The sequence below is a fragment of the Corella eumyota genome, chromosome 2 (assembly GCF_963082875.1).
Source record: "Corella eumyota chromosome 2, kaCorEumy4.1, whole genome shotgun sequence".
In the NCBI taxonomy this organism is placed as follows: domain Eukaryota; kingdom Metazoa; phylum Chordata; class Ascidiacea; order Phlebobranchia; family Corellidae; genus Corella; species Corella eumyota.
The window spans coordinates 18,813,758-18,839,254 of record NC_137491.1 but is presented as its reverse complement, the minus strand read 5'-3'; the positions used below and the strand labels follow the sequence as shown (position 1 = coordinate 18,839,254).

The window sequence follows — 25,497 nt, the reverse complement described above, 5'->3', positions numbered from 1 at the left end:
ATTTAAAAACTTCAAGTTAAAAAATATTTTATAATATTTAAAATAAAATTTCTTTAAATCAAATTTAATTTTGTATTATAAAAATTCCTTAGATAAATAAAAGGCAACTTTATATTAAAAATTATTTAAATGCTAAACTATTCTTTCAGTATTTAAAAGAGGATAAACTTCTTTATTCTTACCTTGATTCACCTCTTCCTCTGGGTGGTAACTTATAATAAGTACTCGGTGATTCCTGTTGTCTGATTGGTTCGCTAGGTTCAGTTTGTTGACGACTTTGTCGCTCCTGTTCCTCAATTTGTTGGTAGTTTTCTGCACAAAAAAGATAATACATTTATAAAATTAAAAAAGGGCCTAAATATTTTTAAAAGTAACTATATAAAAATAAATAAAACTATTACAATGACTCATTAAAATTTAAAAAAAGGTAAGCTTAAACCTGTTTCCAAATTTTTTGTATGTTTTTGTATTTGTTTTCTATATAAAAAGTTTTCTAAGCAAAATTCTAAGCAAAATAGTTTTTTAAGCAAAATAGAAATATAGAAATTTTTGTAAGAAACTATGAAAATAAATAAAATCATTACAAAAACACATTAAAAATACAAAAAACGACATAGTTAACACAATTTTATAAATTTTAATAACTTCGTTGTACGTTTCTATATTTTTAAATTAACACTTTTAATTTTGCCCTAAAAAAATTATTTTTTTACCTTCTGAAATAAGCACAACCGATCCACTTATAAAACCGAACTGGTTGGTCGCTGTAATGGTGTATTCACCAACGTCCTCGTTAAACACCATTCCTATGATCAGACTATACAAATCTGGCAAAAAAACGGTTTCATTACAAAAATATTTTAAACATGGATTTTAAAATTTTTTAGAATGTACAAACTTACTATTTGCACGATCTTAGAATGTACAAACTTACTATTTGCACAATCGCTAACGATCTTAAACCGATGTCCGTTCTGCAACATCATCCCATTCTTTGCCCACACCACTTGAGGCGTTGGAGAGCCGGAAATGACGCACTCAAACTTAACAGCGCCACCTTCGACCAACTTCATCATACTGGCAGGTGTGCGAACAAATCTAAAGCAGAAAAATATTTTCTTTACAGGAGCAAATTTGCAATAATAGTGCAATTAAAATAAAAAACAATAATAAACACTTTACCAAACGTTTGTGACCTGTCTAAATGGTAGTATAACATAAGTATACTGCAAGTTTGTTGAACTATTTTTTAGTTTTTTTGTTTAATTCTGTAATTTTTAAACTATTTCTTAGTTTGTTGTTTAATTTACATTTTTAACCTTTCAGCACTAAAAGATTTAAAGCCTGTACCTTGGAGGTTCTCCAGTAAATTGCTCTACGGGCGTAGCTGAAGCACCTACAGAAGGTTGCCTTTTGTCAGGCGAAATACCAGATGCCACAGACTCTTCAGCGACCGGAGAAAGCATGGCTTGTGCGGCGGCGATTGCTTGTTGCTCGTTCGGCAGTTGAGCTACCCCGCCCTTGGGCTTAAATATTTCAGTGTCTGTAAGTTCGGCTTCTGATATTCCAGAAACAAAGTCCAATTCAGCTTCAGTGCTAAAAATAATTTATTTAGTAAAATAATTCATTTTTGCAAATATTAACTGTAGTGTATATATCACAACTATGTCTTAAAACAAAAGGCGAATGTTTGGCATATTTGTTTGTAAGTTAATTTTCTAATTTCATAAATATAAGATTTTGAAATAAATTTGCTTTACAGCATTTTGAGATAATCCTTTGAAATTTGTAAAATCAACTTTTGTTAACATAATCTGTATTACAAACATTACAACTATGTCCCAAAATACAACATATTTAACCGACCTTAGATTTTAAAGTAAAATTGCTTTAAAACCCTTTATTTAAAAAAAATTTATTAGTTTAAAACAGCTTTTTAATAATTTTGTTATTTTAAATTAAAATTAAGGAACTTACCTTTCAAAGCCATCCAAGTCAGTCATAGATAATTCAGTTTCCGAAGCAGATGGATCAACTGTTTTGTCCATCTTTGCTTGAACGGGTTCCTTTACCTAATTTAAAACAACATTACAGTTCAACTTATGATATAACATACTTAAGTTTCTTTACAGAAATCTGGCATATAGATTGCTTAGATTAAAGTTGTTAGCACGTTTAAACTAGCAAAATAGATTATTAAATTTTAGATTGTCAACACTTTATAGTTAGCAGTTAGTTTTCACATCAAAGACAATGTACTTTGAAGCAACATAATAAATTATGGTTTTTTATACATTTAAACAAAATATGTTTGCTTAGACATAAAGCAAGAGACAAAATAATAAATTTTAATTTTTAAATGCAACAATTTAATTTTATTTTAGTAGGAAGTCACTTACCCTTAGAAAGCAACTTGATGACGTAGTTCCAGCATGGTTAACAGCAGTGCAAGTAAACTTTCCCGCGTCATCGACAAACGTTTCGCGGATGAGTAAGCTTGACACGTGACCGTCGAACGAAATTTCAAAGTCATGTGAGCTAAGAATCACAGCTCCTGTAAAATATATTGTTAAGTTATAACAAGTTTATGATAAATCTATATTTCAAACATTAATTAAAATTTTGATGTATCACATTTAGAAACAACTACTCCACACATGGGGTCGTGAGTTTAATCCTCACTGATCTTATGCTGTAGCGCCCTTAAGTAATGCGTTATAGACAGTATGAACTCCTGCTGAGCCAGCACTTAATCAGCAGCATAATTATCGGGCAATTATAATCTATAATATCCCAAACTGCCACAGGCAACTCGAGACTGTGTCGGAGTAACTCATGTTACTCTATGTTTAAGACGCGCATTCGAATTTCCCACACCGAGGATAAAGATATTTCCAAGAAAAAAACATAATATAGATTTCAAAAAATACTATAGCCTACAATTACAATTCCTACATAACAGTAAATCATTTAAAAATAATGAGTATAAAATGTATTACTTTTTAGAACATAAAATTGTTTTAGATTTTAAAAGATTGAAACTTTAACATAAAAACTAAATATTAAACTTGTTTTAATTCAAAAAATTATATCACACTATAAAATTGCTTATATTTTGCTTTACCTTTTTTAAATAATAATTTTATTTACCTTCTCTGTACCAACTAATGGTAGGTGCAGGGTTTCCAATAATTTCACACTGAAGCAAACTCATCTCCCCTTCAGTTACTTCCATATCGAACATCCCAGTCTTAATAAATGGGGGAAACTCTGCAACTTCCTAAAAGAATAAATTTAAAAAATTATTTTTCGATCTCTTAAAATTAAAATAATCATTTAAAAAACATTATTATTTTAAGTTATTTTTCAATTACCGTTTTGTGATAATATCTTTACCTAAACATTTTTAGTAAATAAAACACAAAAGTTAAAATAATAATTATATTATTTTAAATAATGTTGTAGTTTATGCGTTTTTTTAATCTTTGGCATGCTTGGAGTTAAATTTTACTCAAACAAATTGTTGATTTAAATATTCACAGCATTTAAACGAAATATTAAAATCATGTTTAATATTTCGAAAAACTTTATACTAAACAACCCAATTATTAAAAGCAATAATATTACAAAAATTTTCCGTAGAGAATTTTGCAAATATGAAATGTGTGTAATACCTTTGGTTCATCCGTATTTGGTAATTTTAAAATTGGATTTGTTTGAAAATGGCTCGACTGCGCAAGCTATAAATTATGAAATTAAATAATTTACAAAAATTAATTCAATAAGCAAAATTGTTGATAAACTTAAATTTAAAACGTTTAGCCTGTTATTAAAATTCTTTCAAGACAGCGTAACAAGATATTATCAAGTCAACTGACGCAATTATACAAGATATTATTAAGCCAACTGACGCAATTAGATAAGATCAAATTAAAAGACATAAATTTGTGAATACATTACGTAATTAATAATTCTTAATGAAAAAAATTTAGTAAATGTTAGTATGTGTATGTTGGTAAAAGTTAGTATATGGTATGTATGTAGTTTGTATATGCTGAATTGATATGTTTGTTGAATGCGTTGAAATGTTAAAATATGTAATGTTTATAACAAATATAAATGATGATGTACGTTAAGCTATGTGGTTATTTGTTATCAAATGACTAGACAACCAGGGACTGTAGACAGCTGTTTAAACTCATAGTTTGGTATACGGTAATATCCGACATACGTCAAAGCAACATCATCACCTTTTTATTGTTGATTAGTTAAATGTCATTGTGTTACATAAGTACGGTAGTTCATATTGATTTTTTTACCAGACATAAATAAGTAATTAAATATTGTTAAACATTACAGAATTTTACAAATTAAAAAAACTAAAGTTAGTTTTAGAATTTATCTATTTTATCTTTACAGAAAAAAACAATGTCAAATTTAAAAATTTAAAATTCGTCCTAAAATTGGATTTGTAAAAATTGTTTAAAATAATGAAGTTTGAAATGAAATGAGTGAATAATGAACCACAAACCTTTTGATGAGTTCTCCTTGCAAACGAAGAAGTCACTTTTCTTACCCCACTAATCTCCTTTATTTGGCCCACTTTGGTGATACTAGTAGGTAAATCCCCAATTTTTTGAACGGGGACCACGTATGGTCGTTTAGAAGCTGGGGGCTTGTCAATGGACGAAGTTGACCCAGACGACAGCGACGCCCCATTAGAAGTCGATGACGCTACGTTTGATGACGTCATACTAGATGAGGTCATGGATTGATTTTGTGACTTTTCTTGATTTTGCGCAACTTTTTGCGATTGGGATGATAACGAAGATGACGTTATTTGTTGAAAATGAGCATGAGATGATGACGTCATAGATTGATGAGTGTGTGATGACCTAACGACCGATTGCTCCTCGAAAACGCTTTGTTGCTTAATTTCATGCGTACTGATGCGTTCGCCATTTTGTTCGACCTTAGTTTGAACGGATCGTTGTGAACTTACCTCTCGTATTTTGCCGGGTTGTCCATAGTCCGATACAATAGAAGGATTAGGCTAAAAAAGCGTTTATACTTTATACACTTTGTACTTATTTAGATGTTGTTAAAGTTTAAGAATGGTATTTTGAAGGAGCTTATTTTAGATAAGCTACTCAATAATGTGTTTTATGTATCTTTTGTTTTTCTAATGTTAGTTTGAACTTAACAAATACAAAATTTGTTTTTAAAAAATTTAAATTCTAAGTCGAAACCTGGGCAGGTGATTTAACAACTCTGGTCGGTTGTTGCTTAGGTGAAGGTGCTTTTACACTTCTTATCTTCTGCATAGGTGACGTGTCACGTGGTATGCTACGTCGCACCTATAATCAAATTTTTAAAAAATGTTAATACTAAGAAATTAACAATTTAAACATTGGGTTTTTGTTGCAATGTGTATACAAGCTACAGTAAGCAACATTAAGGAAAATATTAATTTAGTATTTACGAATAAACTAAAAATGTCATCTTAAACAAAGTCTTAAATTTATTCCTATTTATTTTAAATTCTAATAAGCCTTGACTTAAGCAAAATAGAACAAAGTTATTTTTAAAACATAATTGTGACACTTACTGGAGGAGGACTCATCTTGACGCTCCGGATCGGAGAAGGACTCTTCTGCCTCACGTGTCTCAATATCGTCTTCTTTTCTGAAGTCATATCCTGTTGTTTTAAAGTCTTGTCCGATGTTCGAGAACTTGTCCTTGCCGACTTCAAATTAGAAAATTAAAAGTTAATCAAAAATGTTAAATTAAAACATAATTATAAAAATTGTAACAAAAACAGTTTGAAAACGCATTACTTAACATAAAAAAACGTTGTTAAATAAAATAGAATATGTATATAGCTAGCTATGACAGAAATTCAATTATTCTTATATTCGTACAACTTTCGTAAATTTACAAATGTCTTGATGAATGTTAATTTAATAAAACGTCGAATAAACGTTTACCTCGCTGAAGGAACTTCTCTGCATGTCATATTCATTTGATTGGTCGACAGCCGCCATCTCGGCCATCATTCTTTGTGATGTTACCTGTGAAGTGACGTCATCGTCTCGAGAGCGACCGCTAGTGACAGAACCCTCACCTAGAAATAAATGTTTGTATATAAGGTATTACACAAAAAATATATAGAAGAACAACATTGTAAACACTGCAACAATAGATAAATTTAAAGAGGTAGTTAACCGGCAGCGTGGTGTAGTGGTAAGAACACTTGCTACACCACACATGAGGTCGTGTGTTCAATCCCCACTGATCTCATGCTGTAGCGCCCTTGAGTAAGGCGCTATAAACGGTACGAAATCCTGCTGAGCCAGCACTTAATCAGCAGCATAATTATTGGGCAATTATAATCTATTATATCCCAAACTGTCACAGGTAACTCTAGACTGGCTCGGAGTAACTGATGTTACTCTATGTTTAAATCGCGCATTCGACTTTTCCACATCGAGGATAAAGATATATACAAAAAAAAACTATAATAATCTTAATTAACTTACAAAATTTCAAAGCATCCACATACTACATTATCAATTTCAATACCTGATACTGTCAATATTGCAGTCGATGTTGCCTTGCCCGCCTGATTTGAAGCGGTTACTGTAAATCTTCCAGTGTCTTCTTCAAATGCCTCCACAATAGTTAAACTATACAGATCTCCCTCGCATTGGGTCTGAAAGTCATTACTATTGCGGATCTCGGCACCCTTAAAACAGAGGTTGTTATCATTAGTTTAATGTTATTACAATTAGTTTTGATTATCAACATAACGAAATTTTTGCACTTTAAAAAATTCAGACTTTAAACCTAATCGTTTGCCAAATAGTTTATTTCACTTTTCAGATTATTCGACTTTAAATCATTCAAATATTAATATTTATTCTGATGTTATCCTTATCGGCATTTTTTGCCCCAACAACAAGGCCAAAATCAAATAGGTTTTACTTACTTCTCTGTACCACTTAACACGGGGTGTTGGAACACCACTTGCTTGTACAGTAAAAGTCACAGATTGACCTTGCTTCACTTCAACATTTTCTAATCTCAATGAGAAGTCAGGCGGTATGGTGGATGCTGAAACAAAAAATATGACAAAAAATATTCAAATTAACAACAAATTTCCAAATAAATACCAACTTACTTTGCACCAGCAACTCGGCAGTCGACGAAGCTTGACCTTGATCGTTTATCAGCTGACAAGTAAAACTCCCTGCATCTTCATCAAACACTTCCGGAATGTTCAAGCTCACTCTTCCATCCGAAGTATATGTGACGTCATAATTGATGGAATTGTTGACCTCCTTGTTGCCATGGTACCAGTGCACAGCTGGGCGCGGGTAACCTTGGAAACAAAACACAATAAAAATAAATTTATCAATTTTTTTTTAAATTTAAATATTTTTTTAATTTTTTAAAAATCAAGTTGCCTTTAAAAATATATTTTGTAGAGACGGTTTTTGCTTAAATATTTAATTTTTTTTCTATTTACTGCTGCAGTCTTAAAAAAACGATCATCAAAAAATGAAATTATAAAAAATGTAAAAAAAAATTAGATAATTTAGAAATTTAAGAAAACTAAATTTTACCAGTAACAATTGCCTCAAAGCAGGCTGAGCCGCCCTCGACAGCAACGATGCCTTGTAAAGCTTGAACGAATCTCGGTCCTTCCAGCTGTCTGCCCGCGTTCTTCTGCTTGCTAGCCATTCCACTACTAGCACTATATTATATAAAATAATACAAGTTTAATACAGTTTACTAAACACAAACGATAATGGAATAAATGAAAAAAACTTTACTAAAAAAAATTTAAATAAATATAGTTAAAAAGGCGTAAAAATATACTATACTAGTTTAATATGCGAAATACATCTTCAGATATAAAACATCTGTTATGTATTATTATATTTAAGTTGACTTATTAAAAACTTAAGAAATAATCTAATTCTTACTGCGTGCTAACTTAACTGTATTGCGATGCCTAATTTGTTGTCGAAATAAAAACTTTACTAATATTTTTTAAATTCACCACTGTAAAAGCTATTAGAAAATTTAAACTTTTATATATTGGTACTTGCATTTTCTAAAAATATATTTGATTACCAAACTAAATTTTCGACTAGAACTAAAGTGATTAAATTTGATTATGAGAAATCATTTTATCAGCTGTTGCTTAAGTAGGTGACAACATTTACTCAGACATTTTAAAAAACAAAAATGTTACATAAAAATGTAAAATAAATTGTTTAGATTTAGTTATACATTAGGGAAAAAATAAAAAATTAAATAATAATAACTAAAATTTTAACTTGAACAAAAACTTGAGACTCTTACCTTTAATTTTATTTTCTTAAAACTCTTTTTTAGTTTATTTTATTTAACAATTTTTCTAACTTAAACTTAAAATACAGACCCTAACGAATCTGTAAAGGGGCCGCACAGTTAAACCCCTCTGTTCACTGTCTTGTTCTGCGCGTCTAAAACCCTTAAGTTATGACAAGCACAAGTAACTTCAGTTATGAAAAAACAGTGTTTCCAAATTATTTTATAAAAATTTTATAAAATCTCTAAATATATATTTTTACCCACTAACTGATAACCAAACTTTAATATTTTAATATTAATAATAGAAAAATATAGAAAAAGTTTTTAATGTAAGAAAATCTGTCTAAATGTGCATTAAATATAGCGCGACGGCAACCCTGTTTGACGAAATACCGTTGGGAATTAGTTAACCCGACTTTTATATCTGCGGATATTCGCAACTTTCTGATTACTTTTTATTTATAGGACGACGGCTGCTCATGAAACTCTACTTGTGACGTCATAGTTAAAAATAAGAAACACAGGCAACTGTATAACGCCTTGTCACAAGTTATATCTTAATAGACTAATGCCAACTGGAAATTTTATAATTTGTTTGCCAAAACATAACTGTAATAGTCATTTTTGTCTATTGTAAAACAATATCTAAAGGTTTATATAAAAATAAAGCTAAAAAATAAAGTAAAAAAATAAAGTAAAAAAAGAATTAAATAAAATGCAAATAACTCTATTTAAAATAAACATTTTATACTATTTTCCATTAAGAGTATATAAATTTAAAGTAAACTCACATATACACATATATATTTAAAACAATTAAATCTTAAAGTCTAACCTTTCAGTTGGTCGTTTACGAAGTTGAATTTCGACTTGATTTGACTTGCCGTCAGTGGGAGTTGAAGAGCTATCTTGTCGTGCAAGAATCACTGTCGAAGCAGTATCGGAAGATATATCCCACTAGAAATAAGTTTTAACTTAAATGTTTTACAAGAAAAACAAATAACAATGGTAGAAGCCTAAAAATAACTCGCAAGCAAATACGGGGTGATAAAAACTATCATCATAAAAGGTTCACGGTTCGATTACCAACACTTTCTTGTCGTAACGCACTAAAGCTATAGGTCATGTAAAGGTACTAACATTTTTTAAGACCAAAAACACTTGGTAGGCACATGACTAGGTAAAATATTATCTTAATAGCTTCTCCCAAAACAAAAATTGGTTAGGGTAACGAATGTTATTCTATAAAAAGGCTAAAGATGTAGCCATTACATATTTAAAAAACACACAAAGAATCGAAGAGAAATAACCTTAAAAATTATATTGTAAGGTTAAATCCACCACCTTTTAAACACGCTAAATAATATAATTTATACTTTTATTTAAAAAAACTAATAAACCTAAAATAGGTTCAAAGGCACACTTTTGCAAACAAACATTAATTACAAAAGGTTAACAAGAAATTTCTAAGCACAACCAACCTACCGTCGAAGTTTCGCTGTGTTCAATCATTGTCCTATAGCTTTGTGACGTCATAGAAGATGAGTCAGCAGTTTCTTGTGACTGGACATTGTACGAAACAGCTGATAGGTAGGAAGGGGCGTGTTTACCCATGATAGCGGGGTTCTTGAATTTGCGACGGGGTGATCGCAATATTCCCCTAGATGACCCACCTTTGACCTTGATTATTTAAAAAAATGTAAATTAAGCAAAACTTTTACAGACATAACAAAATAATTGCAAAAATGTCGTCTGTTTTATAGGACAACAATAAGATTTAAACAGATAAATTTTGTGACAAAATAATCAGTAAATTTTGTGACATCATTTTTATGTAGTCAGCGTTTGACATAACGTAACAACTTGTGGTACCTTACAATATTTGTTAGTACAAAAATAGTCTATATTTAGTAAACGAGTATATATCGAAGCTTTGGCTACCCTTTTCATGTTTTTTGTGACATCATTTTTTAGTAGTCAGCATTTGACATAGCGTAACAACTTGTAGTACCTTATAATATTTATTAGTACAACATAAGCCCATATTAAGTATACGAGTATATATCGAAGCTATGGCTAGACTTATGATTTTTACATCTAGTCAACTTTAACTTTGGGCCATATAAAGTTAAAGTATTTTTACAAGAAAAGTAAAATACCTTAGGTTTAGCATGATATCGAGGTCGTTTCAGTCTTACATCGGTTCTATAAAGAAATCTTCGAACTTTATTGGCCTTTGATGTCGGCGAAGCTGAAATAAAATTGTCAAAATAAAATAAATAAAATCGCTACAAGTTTTATTATACGTCGACACGACCATTAAACTAAACTTTAAAGTCCTATATTGGCAATATTTTTTTACTTAAAAATTAATAAAGTTGGTGTCACTGAACACAACAATGGTTTAAACTTTAAATAATTATGATTACTTTATAAGTTATACAACTTTAAAAAAAAATTTAAATTAATTAAAAAAAAGAAAAGGGAAGCCCTGTTTGTGATGACATAGAAAGTACTAGCTTGTATACATTCACTACGCTACTTAGTACTTTCTACGTCACACAAAAAATATGGTAACCTGTTTTTTATGTTAATCATTTTCCAGTATTTAAAAAAATTAAATTGTAAGTACCACAGACATTTTTTAAAAGTTTTAAAGTCATTTTATGATTCAGTGTCAACCATACTAACATGTTATATACATAACTTACAAAATTGCAAAACTCTGTAACCCAAACTTTAAAATAAAAAAACATGAGGTCTTGCTCCCAAAAACGTAATCTTATAACTATACTAAATATATCTTACATTTAAAGGAAAACTCAACAGAAAACTAAAGCCAGCTAATATGTTTTTTTTTAAATGAACTGAGTTTAAAACTTTAATTTAAAATATTTTCGCGCTTATTACAGACACAAAAATATTTTTAATTACAGTTTTAAACTCAGTACAGTTCAAAAAAACATATTAGCTGGCCTTATTTTTCTGTTGAGTTCCTCTTTAATATACAATACAAAACTTTAAATTTTCAATAATTTCTTATGCTTATATACCTTCACAAATTAGAAAACCTAGCAATAATTACGATTATAATCAACTTTACAATGGTTTTAAAACTTTCATTTACAAAAACTAATAATTTTAACTTACATGAATTGTGGGCCTGATTTCCAATATTAACTGTAGAGAAGTCGCTATCGCTTATAGTTAAATCAAGTGGATTTACAGCCAGCAAGTCGTCAGTTAGATCGCTGTCTTCACTTCGCTTCACACCGCGCGCGTGTTTCACCAAAACGCTTGGAATTTTTCCCGTTTTTGAGTCGGCCGCAAGCAGGCAGTCGGTATTCCAAACAGAAGAACCGGTTGACAATATCGACGTGGATCTAGAATGTGACGTCACCGACCGTGGGAAAATAAAATGCTGGTAGTTGTATTCGTAAACTTGAGGTTCGGTGTCCGAGGTTTGGCAAGATACAGCTAAACTTTTTGTTGAAGATGTCAAATTTGAAGTCTTTGAAATTTTGTTTTTGTTTGAAAACCGAGATTTGTTAATTCTGTATCGATCGCTGTTTACACGGCCAGAAGGAAACGAAGCTTTGCTGTTTTTTAAAAGTTTAACTTCGAATTTTTCACTCCTTTTGCCGTTGTTATCAGAAAATGATAATTCAAAGGTTGACTGGTAAGATTCTGAATTAGAATCAGCCACACCTAAACGTATCAAAATATTAATTTAATTTAGCATATAATGTTAATAAATAATAGCTTTCTTACTTATTTTTCTTTACTAGCAAAAACAAATAGGAATGCTTTAAGATAGCAAATAAATTATTCTTTACTAAATAAGCGACATTAAAGGCCTGTTTACACGACAAGGTAACGTTGCGTTGCGTTACGTAACTTTATACGAGTTCTAGGGATTTTTTTTTTAATTAAAAAAAAATATCTAGTAAAAGTATACCGCTTACGAAATCTTGCGTAAATTTCGCTTCAGCCACAAAACTTTACGAAATCTTACGTAACTTTTGCAAACTTTCGTACGTGTGAACGATTGTGTTCATTTTAAATGGTTGCGAAATCTTACATTACGTTACGTTACGTTGCGTACGCCATGTGAACGGGCCTTTATACTAAAAAACTTACATAAAAAATTAAAAAAAACTTTATTATTTACCAGGTTTCGGTGATGCTGGGTCAAGGGTTATAGCCATAGGTACATCTTTGTTTCGCCTGCTTTGCACCAATCTATACTGTTCAATAGACGTATTGGTTTGTACAGTTAAATCCCTAGTATTGTAAGATTCCCAATTATGGGCATTTTCACTAGTATATACTGGCGCAGGTTCGCTACTAGAGTCACTATACATTTGCTTAGCTATATTGCTATCCGCCACTTTAGGTATAACTCCTGTCAATGCATCAGCTTGTATTAAGCAATCAGTATCGCACGATGATATAGAACTGTTAAGGTCCTCTAATTTTTTTGGTGATATTTCTGTTCTATTTTCAGGGGTCAAGACAGCGTTTTCAGTTGAAATAGTACGAGGTGGGGTGCCGTATCTATTAGACAAGTTGTGATTTTGCAGATTTGGGCCCAGTTGTCGCGGTGAACACTGGATATTGTCATCAGAAAACTACAATAAAGTTAGGTTATGTTAAACCACTACCTGTTAAAATTTAACATCAACGTTAATACCTTTAAGGCCTTAAATATAATTCTATACCTAAAAACTAACACCACATTGGTATATGCAAACGAGTAAATTTCTATATCTACTTATTACCAAACAGTATTATAACTATTTGTAACTACAATTTCATTACAAATGATACTACATTTCTAGAAAATTCTACCTAATGTTTAAATCTATAATAAAATTGTTTACCATATAAAATTATAACATTTTTATGTAAATTTTAAAATTTTTATATAGTATTTTTTTAAAATACATTTACATCAAAACAATTTATAGAAAGATAGACTAAACTTAGCTAACTGATAGCGTTTGACATTTTGATAAGAAAAAATATATATGAACTGCAATTTAGTAATCTAAAGCTTTGTTTTAGTGAAATTTAATGTTTGACTTAACAAGAAAATAAAAATTCTTAGTGAATACTATATACTGTTATTATACTTTGACACTACTTTTTATCTATGTGTAAATTTCATAATAATATTAATAAATATATTATTGTTATATTTACTCTGTCTAAAATTCTACGTCTACGCTGTCAAAGTGTGAGGCTAATAAAGCCAATTACCGGTTAAAAGTAACTTAATATGAACGCAAGCAAGGCGTTTTCCTAAGAGTAAACCTATGTCAATAGGTCGCATATTATCGCTATGTCCTTGTGTGAGATTCTACGTTATACACTAAACAGGTTTAGTTATTATGGAGCAAATAATAAACTTGTTTATGCAACATCTATTTGCTTTTTTACGTGGTGAAAAAGATAGAATTTTTACTGAAATAAAAATTTGCACAGTGATAAAAGAAAAGTACGTGAAAAATAAATGCAAAGTATAACAGTGAAAACTAACTCTTGTGTATTAAAAATTAATAAATAAAAAGTGAAATAAACAAAAAAGTTAAAAAAATTATACCTAATTAAAAAACAAACTAAAAAATCTACTATTTATAAATTTAAAAAACATTTATAAAGCTCCATTTAAAAGTACATAAAATAAATTACTAAAGTTGTTTTAGTACAAGTACGTGATCTAGTCTAAACAAACGTGATTTGCTAGCAAACATTGTGTTGAACAGTGAAGTTACTCCTAGTACCATTACCATCAAAATTACTAAGTTTAAAAGTAATATAACTTACTAAACATTAGAAGGTGAACTATAAGAGTCTACACACACTTGTGGCTGGTTAACAAATTGTTAACGAGTTAAGTTAGTTGAGTTTAAAGTGAAGTTGTGTGTTCAACTTTTAGTGAAACGTTTGTGATATACCTTATCTAATTCGTCTGATGAGCTTAGCAACTGTTGAGTGGTGTCACTTTCCGAAGTACAACTCTGCCTTGCCGCTTTAAAAAACTCGTCCAAACCAGATTTATCTCGTTCTACAAAATGTCTCCTGCTCATTCGACCTCGTTTGCCTTTTCTGGGCGGCTTTGGGGGCGCTTTGTGACCCTTACTGTTAGTCGTAGATGTACCAGAACTGAACGAACTGTTGTGAACGTTTGATTGTAGCTTGTTGGGAGATGTTCTGTTATCTACGCAAACAAAATCGTCGAGGAAATCCGAGTAAGAATCCCTGTTTTCGTCGTTATACTCTAAAAAATAAAAACCAAAACCATATTGTGTTAATTTTTAGTAATTAATCTTCCAATACAATAAAATTAGTCACCAAATAAAAAAACTTTGTAATATTAACAAAATTAAACAAGCATTACATTTTTTATGGTTTGGTTTTATGTAAAAAGCAATGCTGGATACCTTTATGTTGGTTTTTGTTTTTAGAATTCAGCGAGTAATCATCTGAAAGTGGGGAAATAGAATTGAATGATGTCATTGGTTTATAACTCTCAGCTAAACTGCTGCCTATACAATAAGAAAACTCTGGGGAATTATTTTGGAATTTAAAGTATTTAAATGTGTTGTTGTGGTTGGTATCTCAATATAAAAAGAAACCTAAACATAGACAGCTACTAATAATTTTTTTTTTCCTATGAAGGTTTGTAAGAAAAGGTATCCAATTTATTCAAAAGTTGATTACATTAGCACACATAACACTCTTAAAAATTATCATAACCTTATTTTAACTGAGCTAATTTACATTGAAATCATGTTGTACAATTTAAAAATTGGTTATCCTACAAATTTTAACATACTTTCCAAGGATTCATCCATGTTCTTATAAGAATACTGATTGGTAGCTTGGCTCTCTGTCTCCACCTCGGGATCAGATTTTTTCAAGTTTTCGTCCAACAATTTGTTTAGATCGTAGGGCTTCGGTTTAGGCAGAGCAGAAGTATTCTCGCGTTTGTCTCTTGGCGTTTCTGGGTCAGTATTTGACTTTGTTTGTGCTTTGTTAAGTAAGCTTTGTAACAAGTTTACTTCGTCCCTACAATTTAAATCAAAAATTTATTTAAAAATACAAAAAAAGTGAAAACTACCTATAGTTTAAAAAGCGTAAAAATTTAAAAGCCCATTTTTTCAATTTTAATTTTAATGACTAAAAATATAAAAACTCGCCAAAATCTAACGTTTTTAAAATGATTTTAACTTCAGCTTGTATGAAAAAATAGTTTTTATAAACAAAAAATTTACCGTAGTCCTTTAACAGTTTCCCAGATATCATATTGCTTGTTTTTCATCAACTTTCGAAGCGGTGGACTACTTGGCTTTACTTGATTTGTTTCTTTTCCTTCACGAGGACTGACGTCACTACTGATTACGTCACTATCTTCTGCTTCAACGATCAAGGAGGCAAATTTTCTGGTTCGTTCGTTTTGTTTTTCCAGTTGGTCTTGAACCTTTCTCTCAAGTTGTTCGTCTAGGTCCCTTGCTTCTTCAGAAGTTCTAAGTAAAAAGCATTTAAAAGTTTAGAGAAATATTAATCATTAAAAATAATTTAAGTAACCCTTTAAGAATAACACATTTTTTAAAGTTCTTAAATCAAAATAAAGTGAAGCATGAGGTGCTCTATCTATAATTGGTTGATTTTCTATAGCTATGTAGCAGTTACGTGTTTTAGCTTACTTGATTAGGGAAGATTTTTCACGAATTTTTACGACCATTTTTTTTAACTCGTCATTCCAAACTTCGCACTAGAAATGTAAAACATTCATTATTTAAATTACACCTTTACATTTTGATTTAAAATTTCAACACTAGATTTTTTTGCTATTTTAAATACATATTCATTTATTTACCTCTTCAGTCAGTTCGTAAAATTTTTGCAAAGTTTTTGCAGATTTTGAAGCTTTCAGCGCACGTGACACGGCCTTCTCTAATTGGTTGTTTGCTTGAATGATTTCTCTTGTTATTTCTTTACTTCCGTCTTCTGGAATTCTCTCTTTTGCCAAAGTCACAAACGACGACCATGCTTGTTGCTCAAGCTAAGCAAAGTATAAAATCAAACAAAAATGTTAACTTCAACATCGAGAAGTTTTAAACTAAAAAGCACAATTTGTATAAGCCAAAATATTAATTTTAAAATAAAGTTGAGTTCAAAAAGTTGAATGTTCACAAAAAATATTATACATAAATATAGTAGTAAATATGCTCGTCTATTAAACAAGGCTTTGTTTTACCATAATTGCACTTGCAAGTCGATCTGCTTCACGCTGCAGTATTTCTGCTTTGTGTTTGCTCTGACAATTTGTTAACTTGTCTTCTAGTGTCTTTAATCTATCTTCAATATCACTGGATTTTTCCTTGTGCTAAAACAAGAAGTAGTTATTACAGATAAGTTTTAAATTTTTTGATAATTGAATTTAAATAAAGAACGTTGGATTTAAATCGAAATCGAGATTTTATCAAGCGAGACAACTTTAATTTTAGCTTAAGCTAAACTTATTGTTTAATAAAGGATTTGAATAATTTAAAATGAAAATATGTTCCTTATTTAAACATACATATTTTAAACATTATACTTTTATATTTAAACAAGTTTTTTACTTTATCAAATCCAAGTTTAAACCAAGCAGATACTTGTTGATTTCTCATTTCTTTGTCCTGAACATCCCATAACTTTAACCATTCTTGGTAGCTTTGATCGATATCTTTGATCAGTTCTGTTAAACTTGGTCTTTCATCGTTTTGTGATGTTACCTATAGTTATAACATCAAATTGCATTTCTTTTATTTTGATGGAGTAAAACATTTACATTTTTTTTATTTTTGTATATATTTTTATCCTCGATGTGGAAAAGTCAAATGCGCGACTTAAACATAAAATAACATCAGTTACTCAGACCCAGTCTCGAGTTGCCTGTAGCAGTTAGGGATATTATAGATTATAATTGCCCGATAATTAAGCTGCTGATTAAGTGCTGGCTTAGCAGGAGTTCGTACCGTTTATAGCGCCTTACTCAAGGCCGCTACAGCATGAGATCAGTGGGGATTAAACCCACGACATCATGTGTGGTGTAGCAATCACATCAAAAATTTAACTAAGAAAATAAACTTACGTATTCATTAAAAGTTAATTTTCTTATTTAATTTTTTTCAAAATTAACTAGTATTAAATGTACTCTTAACCTTACTTACTCTTCCAATGTTAAATCTTTCAACAATTCTTAATACTTCAGATTCTTCGTTTTTGATCGAATTCACTAAATCATCCACTTTCACCTTTAACCTTTCATGTTTACGTAACATAACATTCAACACGGTATCTTTTACTTGTTTCCATGGTGCATAAACTTGCTGTTCCCGCATATTGAGAGTTGATTCAGTAACAGTTTTGTTGAACTAGTAATTTTTATAATAATGAATCATTTCTAAGATGTTAGAGCATCACAAATTTAATTTAAATGAAATCTTCAGTTTATGTTTTATTACATGATACAATATTTAGATGTGTAACCTGATAAATAATGACTAAAGTTGTTATTTTTTAAATAAATATAAAATACCAAAAAAATCTTTTACAACATTTTTTTTCAAATGTACACAATTTAAACCAGCGGCGTGTTGTAGCGGTCAGACCGCTTGACTTTACCACATGAGGTCCTGGGTTAGATCCCCAATGTACATGCTGCAGCGCCATTGAGTAAGGCGCTATAAACAGTATAAACTCCTGCTGAGCCAGCACTTCATAAGAAACTTAATTAGCAGGCAATTACATTTAAAAATATTCTAAACACACAAACTGAGACTTGGTCGGAGCAGCAAATGCTATGTTCAAAACTAAATGTGGCAACATATTTCTTACCGTTTGAATATGATCGTGACATTGTGTTGCCGTCTGTAAAGCCAACTTATAATTTTTTAATCTTGAGTTTAACATCCGATATCGAACTAACAAAGCCTTCTTCATATTTTCACGTTCTTCTTCATTTTCTTTGGAGTATTTGTCTGGTGAATTACCCCTTAAACTTAGCATCTCAACAGTCTAAATTTGATTATAGTTCAAGTTATTGTTTTAGTGGAATACTTTATGTTAGCTGTGAAAAGACAAATAAATATGTTTGTTCTATTTGCGTACGACTTGCATTGACTCTTACAAAAATCAATACAAAATACTGTAAAGTTTGGTAAAAATTTATTTAAATATTTGTTCGTACAAGTAGGTGACCTTTCGATAATATTAAAATTAAAATGTGTTTTTAAATTTTATTTAATTTGTTGTTATTTTTTAAGGAAAATACCTTAACAGTTTTCTCAATTTTAACATGTATTGACTGAAGTAAGTCTGTTTTACTTTCCAGCTGATTTAAAAGTTCTCGGTTTGAATCCAGACTGTCGTCAAAATCAACCCGTTCGTCTATGAAAACAGACTGTTCTAAGTTTTCCATAGACGCCATCAACTGCACAATAGTAGAAAAATAATGTACAAATAAATTTAGAATAAAATCCAATTCGAGAAATTACATAACTTATTTATAAACAATTCAAACCTTAAAAAAGTGACAAAAAAATTAAAATTTAAATACGTTTGCTGAAATAAATATAAAGGAAATACTAGTTACACATAATTATTAAACTAAATTTAAAAAAAAAATTAAAAAAAAATTTTGTAAGTTTTTTTATTTAAATTATTGCAAATTTTTGTTTGAAATTTAAAATTTATTTTTACTCGATTAATTGTAGCTTCAACATTTCGCCACTGGATGTCAGTTTCCCTACCAACCCCCGATTTATATCTCCATGACAACCACGCATCCGAAAGTTCGGCCTTTTTGTTTAATAATGACGTCAAAACTTCATTGATATTTTCCATGGCAGCAGCAGTATGACAAATCTCTTCTGAATGTTAAAAAATTAAGTTTATGTTTGTTTTATAAAATATCCCAATTTAAAACCTATTTAATTAAAAAAAAATTCATTTGAAGTAATTTTAAACACCTTTATTTGCTTCTTTTAACTTCCCAATCAAGGTATGGCCTTCTTCTACAACATTCATTGTTCTCTCTTGTAACTCATGGACTTTTTCTTCTAATTCTCTCACATTTTTATCAGGAAGTTCACACAGTTTGGTATGCATGTCACGTGAAACTATTGATTTTAAGTCATTCATATCCACAATAAGCTAAATAAAAAAAAACACAAATTAAGTAAAAAGAAATAAAAATCCTAAAAAAAGCTAAAAAATGAATGCGTGCACATAAAAATAAATCTATATTAAATAAGAAAAAACTGCAATACATTGTTTTTATTTAAACTAATAAAAATGTTAACTTACCTTTTCAAAATTCTCAAAAAATTGCTTCACATTTTCAGCTAAAGAAACTCTTAATTTAACTTTTTTGTTAAGAACTCCCCACTGCGTTTTTATATTCTCAGCACTGCTTCTCACTCTTTCACTATCGTATATTCCAGATTCTAACAACAAGTTAGCAGTGTGAACTAACGATTCCAGATCATTCGACTTACGCTTAAAATATAAAAAAATATTTATAATTAAATATATATATTTAAAGTTTAAGAAGTAATAAAATATACAATTTTTAAATAAAAAATTAAAAACTTAGAAAAGGAATTTGCTCTTAATAATAAAATTTGAATGAAACGTTTAATTTACATTTTAATTATTTTTGCTAGAATTTTAATTTTAAAAAGAACAAAATTTACTTCAATATCTTGCAGAAGAAGTTGATGCCATACCAAGAATTGAGACGCCACTTGCTCATTGTTTCCCATCTCCTTATTGGTTGAGAGCATTCCTTCAGCTACGTTTGATATCCAATCAGATAGCTGCAAAATTATTCAAGCAAAAAATATTAATTAAATTAAAAAAACACAATAAATAGTAAATGTATTTTTTTGTTAATAAATTTTAGTAGCATTTTTTACAATATTGGATACCTCTTTGCAATTTTTTAAAAATAATTCTTTAATTTCGTAAATCTTTTCCGCCTCCTCGTGGTAAGTATTTATGATTTCCATTAACGAGTCTCTGTGACGTAACACACGATCACGTGACGTTATTATGCCATCTGCCCCATCATCATCCTCTATATCAGGTGTTCTGCAAATAAAATCTTACTGCTTGATCAGAGAGCCCGAGTAACTTTTTTTATCCGCCAAAGTTTTATATTAATTGATAAAGTTGTAACCTTCTTGCCAAAATACGGTCGGCCGCATCAAGGGCTGGATCAGCGGATGCTTCAACGCTTTCAACAAAATTTGAACTCTGGATTTCAAGTTCCTCTGGATCTGTAGAAAATTTTCCGTTTGCAAGTTTTTTACCGATCTCCGTTAATGAAATTTCACTCTGGAAAAGTACAAGTTAAAAGTTTTAAATCATCTTGAACACCGTGTAACAAATTCAAAAAGGTTGTATTCACATATATGTGTACAATGCAATTTCAATGTGGTTTATAGTTGTACAGTTTTTTAAAAAGTTAAACATTTAATAATAAACCGTGTTGGTAATATTTAACAATACTTATAGTATTATTGAGTTTAACTATATGACAGTTAACTAAACTCTTTTAAATTTAATATCTAGTTTAATAACCGTTTTAAAACTTTTATTCTGTGTTTGTAAAGAAAATTATTGCAAGTGTGTACCTCTTTACAAAGCTTATAAAAGTCAATGACTTGAATAAGTTGATATTTCCTTTTATCCAAACTTTTCATAAATTCTTCGCCTAGTTCGTCCAGATCACGTGACACCAGGTCAACAGGTTCACTTCCAAAAGCTTTTAGTTCCTCTTTTGCTTTTTGCACCAACAACTTTGCTTGTTCTAATTTGTTCTATATTTTTATACAAGCATAAATCTTTAAATAATGTTTGATATGTATGATTATAAGTACGTATATGTTGTGATATCTTAAATTACTGGCATAGTTTTACATATTTTAAAGCCAAGTTTATATTAATTGAAAGCTGATCCCATAATCAAATTAAGTTAAATTTATAATTTAAAACAAGACAATCAAGAACCCAACAAATTCATTTTCATTTTTATTTTTACTAACTTGAGCTTCTTCCCGAACTTGGTCTACATGCACTAACAAAGCTTCAGTATGATGTTGATCCGAACCTAAGTTACTATCTTCAACTTGAGTTAATCTTGTGAGTTCAAACCAGTGCGCAACCTAAGTATAACATGGTAACAGTATGATATCACCTTTAGTGCATTATTTAACTTGCATACGTTAATAGTTTATATAGTTTGGCTTATTTTTTAATTTAGTTGTTACTTCGTCAACTTGTTCTTCCCATTCCCTGATCCTTAAAGCTTGCTCCAACTTTTGCCCCCGCCTTTCTCTTCTATATTCAACCTGTTTTCTTCTTTCAACAAGGGACTCTAAAGTGCATTCAATCGCAGTACATGCCGATCCAAAACTTGCCTGTAAATAAAAATACTAAAATTTTAATATTTCAATTTACAGTAAACTCAAAACAATCTAAAATTGATGTATAAATTTCTCTTTCTTTAGCATTTTATCTACCTTATGTCGTTCGGGTTGATTTGCCTTTAACGCTTTCAATAGCTTCATCAACTCTTTACCGCAGCCCAGGCACTTGATCGAAGCTTCCAACATAGATTCGTTCATCTCATCAAGCGTTTGAATCAGACTTTTAGCGGTCGAATAATCAGCAGGTAGCTCGCTCCAGTGAAGATATTGTTCCAAACATGTTAGTTGGTTTCCGAACTTAAAAGAAATATATTCTTTATAATAAGAGCTAAATATCTTTGTGAGTAAACGTTTATATATTTAATATTAATTTTATGTTAATTAAATAAAAAATATTTCACTGAAATCAATTTAAAACGAATCTCAGGTAAAATGTAATTCACTTTCTACTTAAACTAATTCATTAAAATAACCTTACAGAAGCTTGTTTAAAATCTACCTTCTTTGCAGCTTCGTAGAACAAAACAGAGCTGTTAAGTAAAGCATGTCTTCTTGCTAACAAAGTGTTTAATTCCCTCCACAAATCTGACAAAGATTGGCTCATTGCTTTGTGCATTTTCATTTCGTTTGCAGAACCACTATCAGTATAATAAGTGCAAGATGAGTCAGTTCTTCTGTCAGAATCGTTTAACAAACTTTGTTTTTGTTCTTTCTCTAGTAATGATACTATCATTTCGTCACGTTCCTATTAAAATCAATTTACAATATTTTTTTTACAGAAAATAAACAATTAATACAATATCAAAGGACTTATATATTAATCTTGTTAAGAACATTACTTAAAGTTTAATTATTTTGTTACATTTGCCGACATAAAAAAAGAAAATTTTTAATTTTTATTTTGCTAAACATTAACTTGTTAAAGAGTTTAATTTAAAAAAGATTTTGGTACTTCAGGAAATTACAATCAATGAAAAAACTTTTAAATAAGTTGTTGTTAAAATAAACAATTTATTGTAGTAACATGCCTTCATTTGAGCAAGTAAGCTTTCATGTTGACCTTGTAGTTTTAAAGCCTCCTTCAAATTGCGACCAATTTCGTAAGTGTTTGGTGCACATTCAACCAACCGTACTCGAATCCAATCTGTACACTGAAATAACATTTTAACATTGTTCACTTGATAAAAAATAGTTAATGAAATAAAAAACGACTTTTATTGAATAGTTGTTAAAATAAAAAAAGATTTTTTTTCATTGACTTTCATTGAATTTTCATTGAATTCTTATTAATTTTTGTTTGTCAACAAGTTTGATATAGAAGTCAAGGTTCTTGTTTAAGTTTGTTAACAAGTTGAGCATAAAAGTTAAAATTTTTGGTGCAATATTGTTACGAAAAACTTACTTCTATTACATTAAACTTAACATCTTTAACGCTTGACTTGATACAAATTTGCCCAATTATTTCGTTCTTGCTTGAAGTAGATTCTATTTTGTCTTTACTAACTAAACTTATACTGTGTTCTTCAGTATTTGAATTTGCTGATTGAATAAGTGTCTGTAACTCTTGCAATAAATTTTTGCTTTCAATATTGAAATATTTTTCTTTTTCAACATTTGTTAACAAAGTTATTTTCACTGTAATTCGACTACTTGATGTAAGGTCATCAAATAAATAGTCGCCTTTTACTCTTTTTATACTTTCGTGTAAAGTCGATGAATTTTCTTTGAAGTTTTTGTCATGTTTTAACTTTTTGTGACTAAAAACTTGATCTTCCATATTAACGGAACGTTTTTGAGATGATATTGACGATCTGTCTGTGTTTTCAATATTATCATAAACAGATTGTCGTAATTTTCTTTTCTTGATGTTTTCATTTACTATATTATTCATTGTCGCTTACAATCTTCATTTTTATAAATTAAATTTATTTATAACTTAGCCTTTTTTCTTTCATTTAAAATAACATTAGTACTGATCAACTGTGCTACTTAAAATCAACTGTGCTACTTAGTACTGATCAACTGTGCTACTTAAAATCAACTGTGCTACATAGTACTGATCAACTGTGCTACTCTTTTGTGCTTCTTGAAAATAAAACATGCAAATAAAATACATTCTAACTAACAAAACAACTAACAAGACAGGATTACAATGATGTTTAACAGGACAACAATTAACTAAAAATTGTGTCAACATTAAGTAAACTTACTACAACTACTATAACATGCCTGGTTAAGATAAAACTTAAGTTGTCCACTTAAGTAGCTACAGTTTACTTTTCATTTTCTCATCTGTTAACTTATTGTAAATTTACAATACTAAGTGACCTGTTTTAAAATTCCTAACATTACTGACGATATATTTTTTTAATACAAGAATAACTCAATTTTATAAAAAGGGATGTAAAACGATAACTGACAAAAAGTATCATTAAACATTTTTGTAAATGTCAGCACAGTAATTAGTAAGAAAACCAATATAAATTGGTCAATTTATATACTAAGTGACCGGTTTAAAAATTTTGTAAAAATAATAAGCCAGTATTTTAAAAATAGGTGTAAAACAATAAATGAACAAAGATAACTGTGGCCACTTTCCCCCAAAATAGGTTACAAATATAAATAAGATAATAATTAAAAGGTGCACAAATTTGTTCAATTTTTTACACCAAAATTTGTTTATATTTTTACTTTTTTAAATCAAATAACACATTTTAATAATTTAAATTGAATTTACCTCATTAATAGCTTCAACCCAGTTGCCTTGGTATATCCACTCAGATTGATGCACTCCCCTTTGTTTCTTTAACTTGGCCCACTTAGAACGTAGTGAATATCCTAAGTTGTTAAGTTGGTCTATTGTATCTTGTATGCTGTTTTGCCCACTGAAAAAATAACATTGTTGATTTTTTTGGTACAAAGAAGTTAGTTTAAATCATTAAACAATAATTATTTCAAAGCTTTGAAACTTGATTTAGTAAAACGTACAGTTTAGTTATTTGAAAAATTTAAAATTCACATTGTTTACAATTATTCTATATTTACATTTTTAGTTATAAAACAAAATAATATTTTCAACGAAAACACTCAATTAATTTTTATTACGATCTCTTTAATAAAAACTTTACTTTGGGTTCGATTTTTCGTCCGATTCAGGACTCGGTAGAGTGCGCAAGAGTTCACCTCCCATCCTAGTCACGTGATTAAGATCGTCACTAAACGAATAATGAGCTTGTCGCAGAGGGTCAATTTTGTTGCTCTGATGAAAAAAAATGAAATTAGTGCGAATTTTTTCATGCATTTTAGACGAATTATGATATATTTAAAGAGGTAGTTTATTAAACCGACACCGTTTTGTGAACTATAACAAGCAGGTATGACATTGTTATGTCTTGAAAACAAAGTTCTTTTGAGGCAAACACAGTGCCATTACAGCTGTTAAATTTAAATCTAAATTTTATTTTTGTTTCACCTTGTTATTTCTTCGTGGGTAAGCATAATCCAGATCCACTTCAAGTTGAGATGCGCGTTTGATTAACTGAAGAATAAAATATCATGTTTATTAAATTACTTAAGATCCACCTAACAACAAATATTCTAATGGTAAACCGTAAACTTAAAGATGGACTTTAATACGTATAGCTTAATA

General features: G+C 29.7%; 2 protein-coding genes across 2 annotated transcripts in view; both read right to left on the bottom strand.

Annotated features, from left to right (window-relative positions):
* The window catches only part of LOC145743851 (titin-like), a 151,569-nt gene extending 139,927 nt beyond the window's left edge, over positions 1–11,642 (bottom strand). The window contains exons 1-20 of the mRNA XM_082561907.1: positions 11,512–11,642; positions 10,521–10,612; positions 9,847–10,041; positions 9,197–9,318; positions 7,626–7,756; positions 7,181–7,381; positions 6,989–7,113; positions 6,583–6,745; positions 5,988–6,124; positions 5,609–5,746; positions 5,250–5,357; positions 5,003–5,053; positions 3,675–3,740; positions 3,151–3,280; positions 2,400–2,554; positions 1,978–2,072; positions 1,351–1,596; positions 935–1,098; positions 714–827; positions 183–312 (exon numbers count right to left, since the gene is read on the bottom strand). Coding sequence (XP_082418033.1) covers positions 183–312; positions 714–827; positions 935–1,098; positions 1,351–1,596; positions 1,978–2,072; positions 2,400–2,554; positions 3,151–3,280; positions 3,675–3,740; positions 5,003–5,053; positions 5,250–5,357; positions 5,609–5,746; positions 5,988–6,124; positions 6,583–6,745; positions 6,989–7,113; positions 7,181–7,381; positions 7,626–7,756; positions 9,197–9,318; positions 9,847–9,975 — 2,405 coding nt within the window. The 5' untranslated portion in view covers positions 9,976–10,041; positions 10,521–10,612; positions 11,512–11,642. The remainder of the gene's footprint in view (positions 1–182; positions 313–713; positions 828–934; positions 1,099–1,350; positions 1,597–1,977; positions 2,073–2,399; positions 2,555–3,150; positions 3,281–3,674; positions 3,741–5,002; positions 5,054–5,249; positions 5,358–5,608; positions 5,747–5,987; positions 6,125–6,582; positions 6,746–6,988; positions 7,114–7,180; positions 7,382–7,625; positions 7,757–9,196; positions 9,319–9,846; positions 10,042–10,520; positions 10,613–11,511) is intronic.
* Positions 11,407–25,497, bottom strand: part of LOC145742603 (uncharacterized) — a 29,764-nt gene continuing 15,673 nt past the window's right edge. Inside the window, exons 22-50 of the mRNA XM_082560380.1 lie at positions 25,321–25,386; positions 24,977–25,107; positions 24,586–24,733; positions 22,877–22,999; positions 22,348–22,593; positions 21,942–22,145; positions 21,690–21,839; positions 21,465–21,584; positions 21,054–21,239; positions 20,597–20,754; positions 20,346–20,508; positions 20,112–20,234; positions 19,723–19,914; positions 19,386–19,569; positions 19,117–19,286; positions 18,689–18,847; positions 18,253–18,432; positions 17,586–17,789; positions 16,995–17,147; positions 16,628–16,756; positions 16,247–16,432; positions 16,074–16,141; positions 15,642–15,893; positions 15,203–15,435; positions 14,808–14,912; positions 14,322–14,644; positions 12,533–12,992; positions 11,512–12,069; positions 11,407–11,432 (exon numbers count right to left, since the gene is read on the bottom strand). Of these exons, the coding sequence (XP_082416506.1) occupies positions 11,407–11,432; positions 11,512–12,069; positions 12,533–12,992; positions 14,322–14,644; positions 14,808–14,912; positions 15,203–15,435; positions 15,642–15,893; positions 16,074–16,141; positions 16,247–16,432; positions 16,628–16,756; positions 16,995–17,147; positions 17,586–17,789; positions 18,253–18,432; positions 18,689–18,847; positions 19,117–19,286; positions 19,386–19,569; positions 19,723–19,914; positions 20,112–20,234; positions 20,346–20,508; positions 20,597–20,754; positions 21,054–21,239; positions 21,465–21,584; positions 21,690–21,839; positions 21,942–22,145; positions 22,348–22,593; positions 22,877–22,999; positions 24,586–24,733; positions 24,977–25,107; positions 25,321–25,386 (5,400 nt within the window). The remainder of the gene's footprint in view (positions 11,433–11,511; positions 12,070–12,532; positions 12,993–14,321; positions 14,645–14,807; positions 14,913–15,202; positions 15,436–15,641; positions 15,894–16,073; positions 16,142–16,246; positions 16,433–16,627; positions 16,757–16,994; positions 17,148–17,585; positions 17,790–18,252; positions 18,433–18,688; positions 18,848–19,116; positions 19,287–19,385; positions 19,570–19,722; positions 19,915–20,111; positions 20,235–20,345; positions 20,509–20,596; positions 20,755–21,053; positions 21,240–21,464; positions 21,585–21,689; positions 21,840–21,941; positions 22,146–22,347; positions 22,594–22,876; positions 23,000–24,585; positions 24,734–24,976; positions 25,108–25,320; positions 25,387–25,497) is intronic.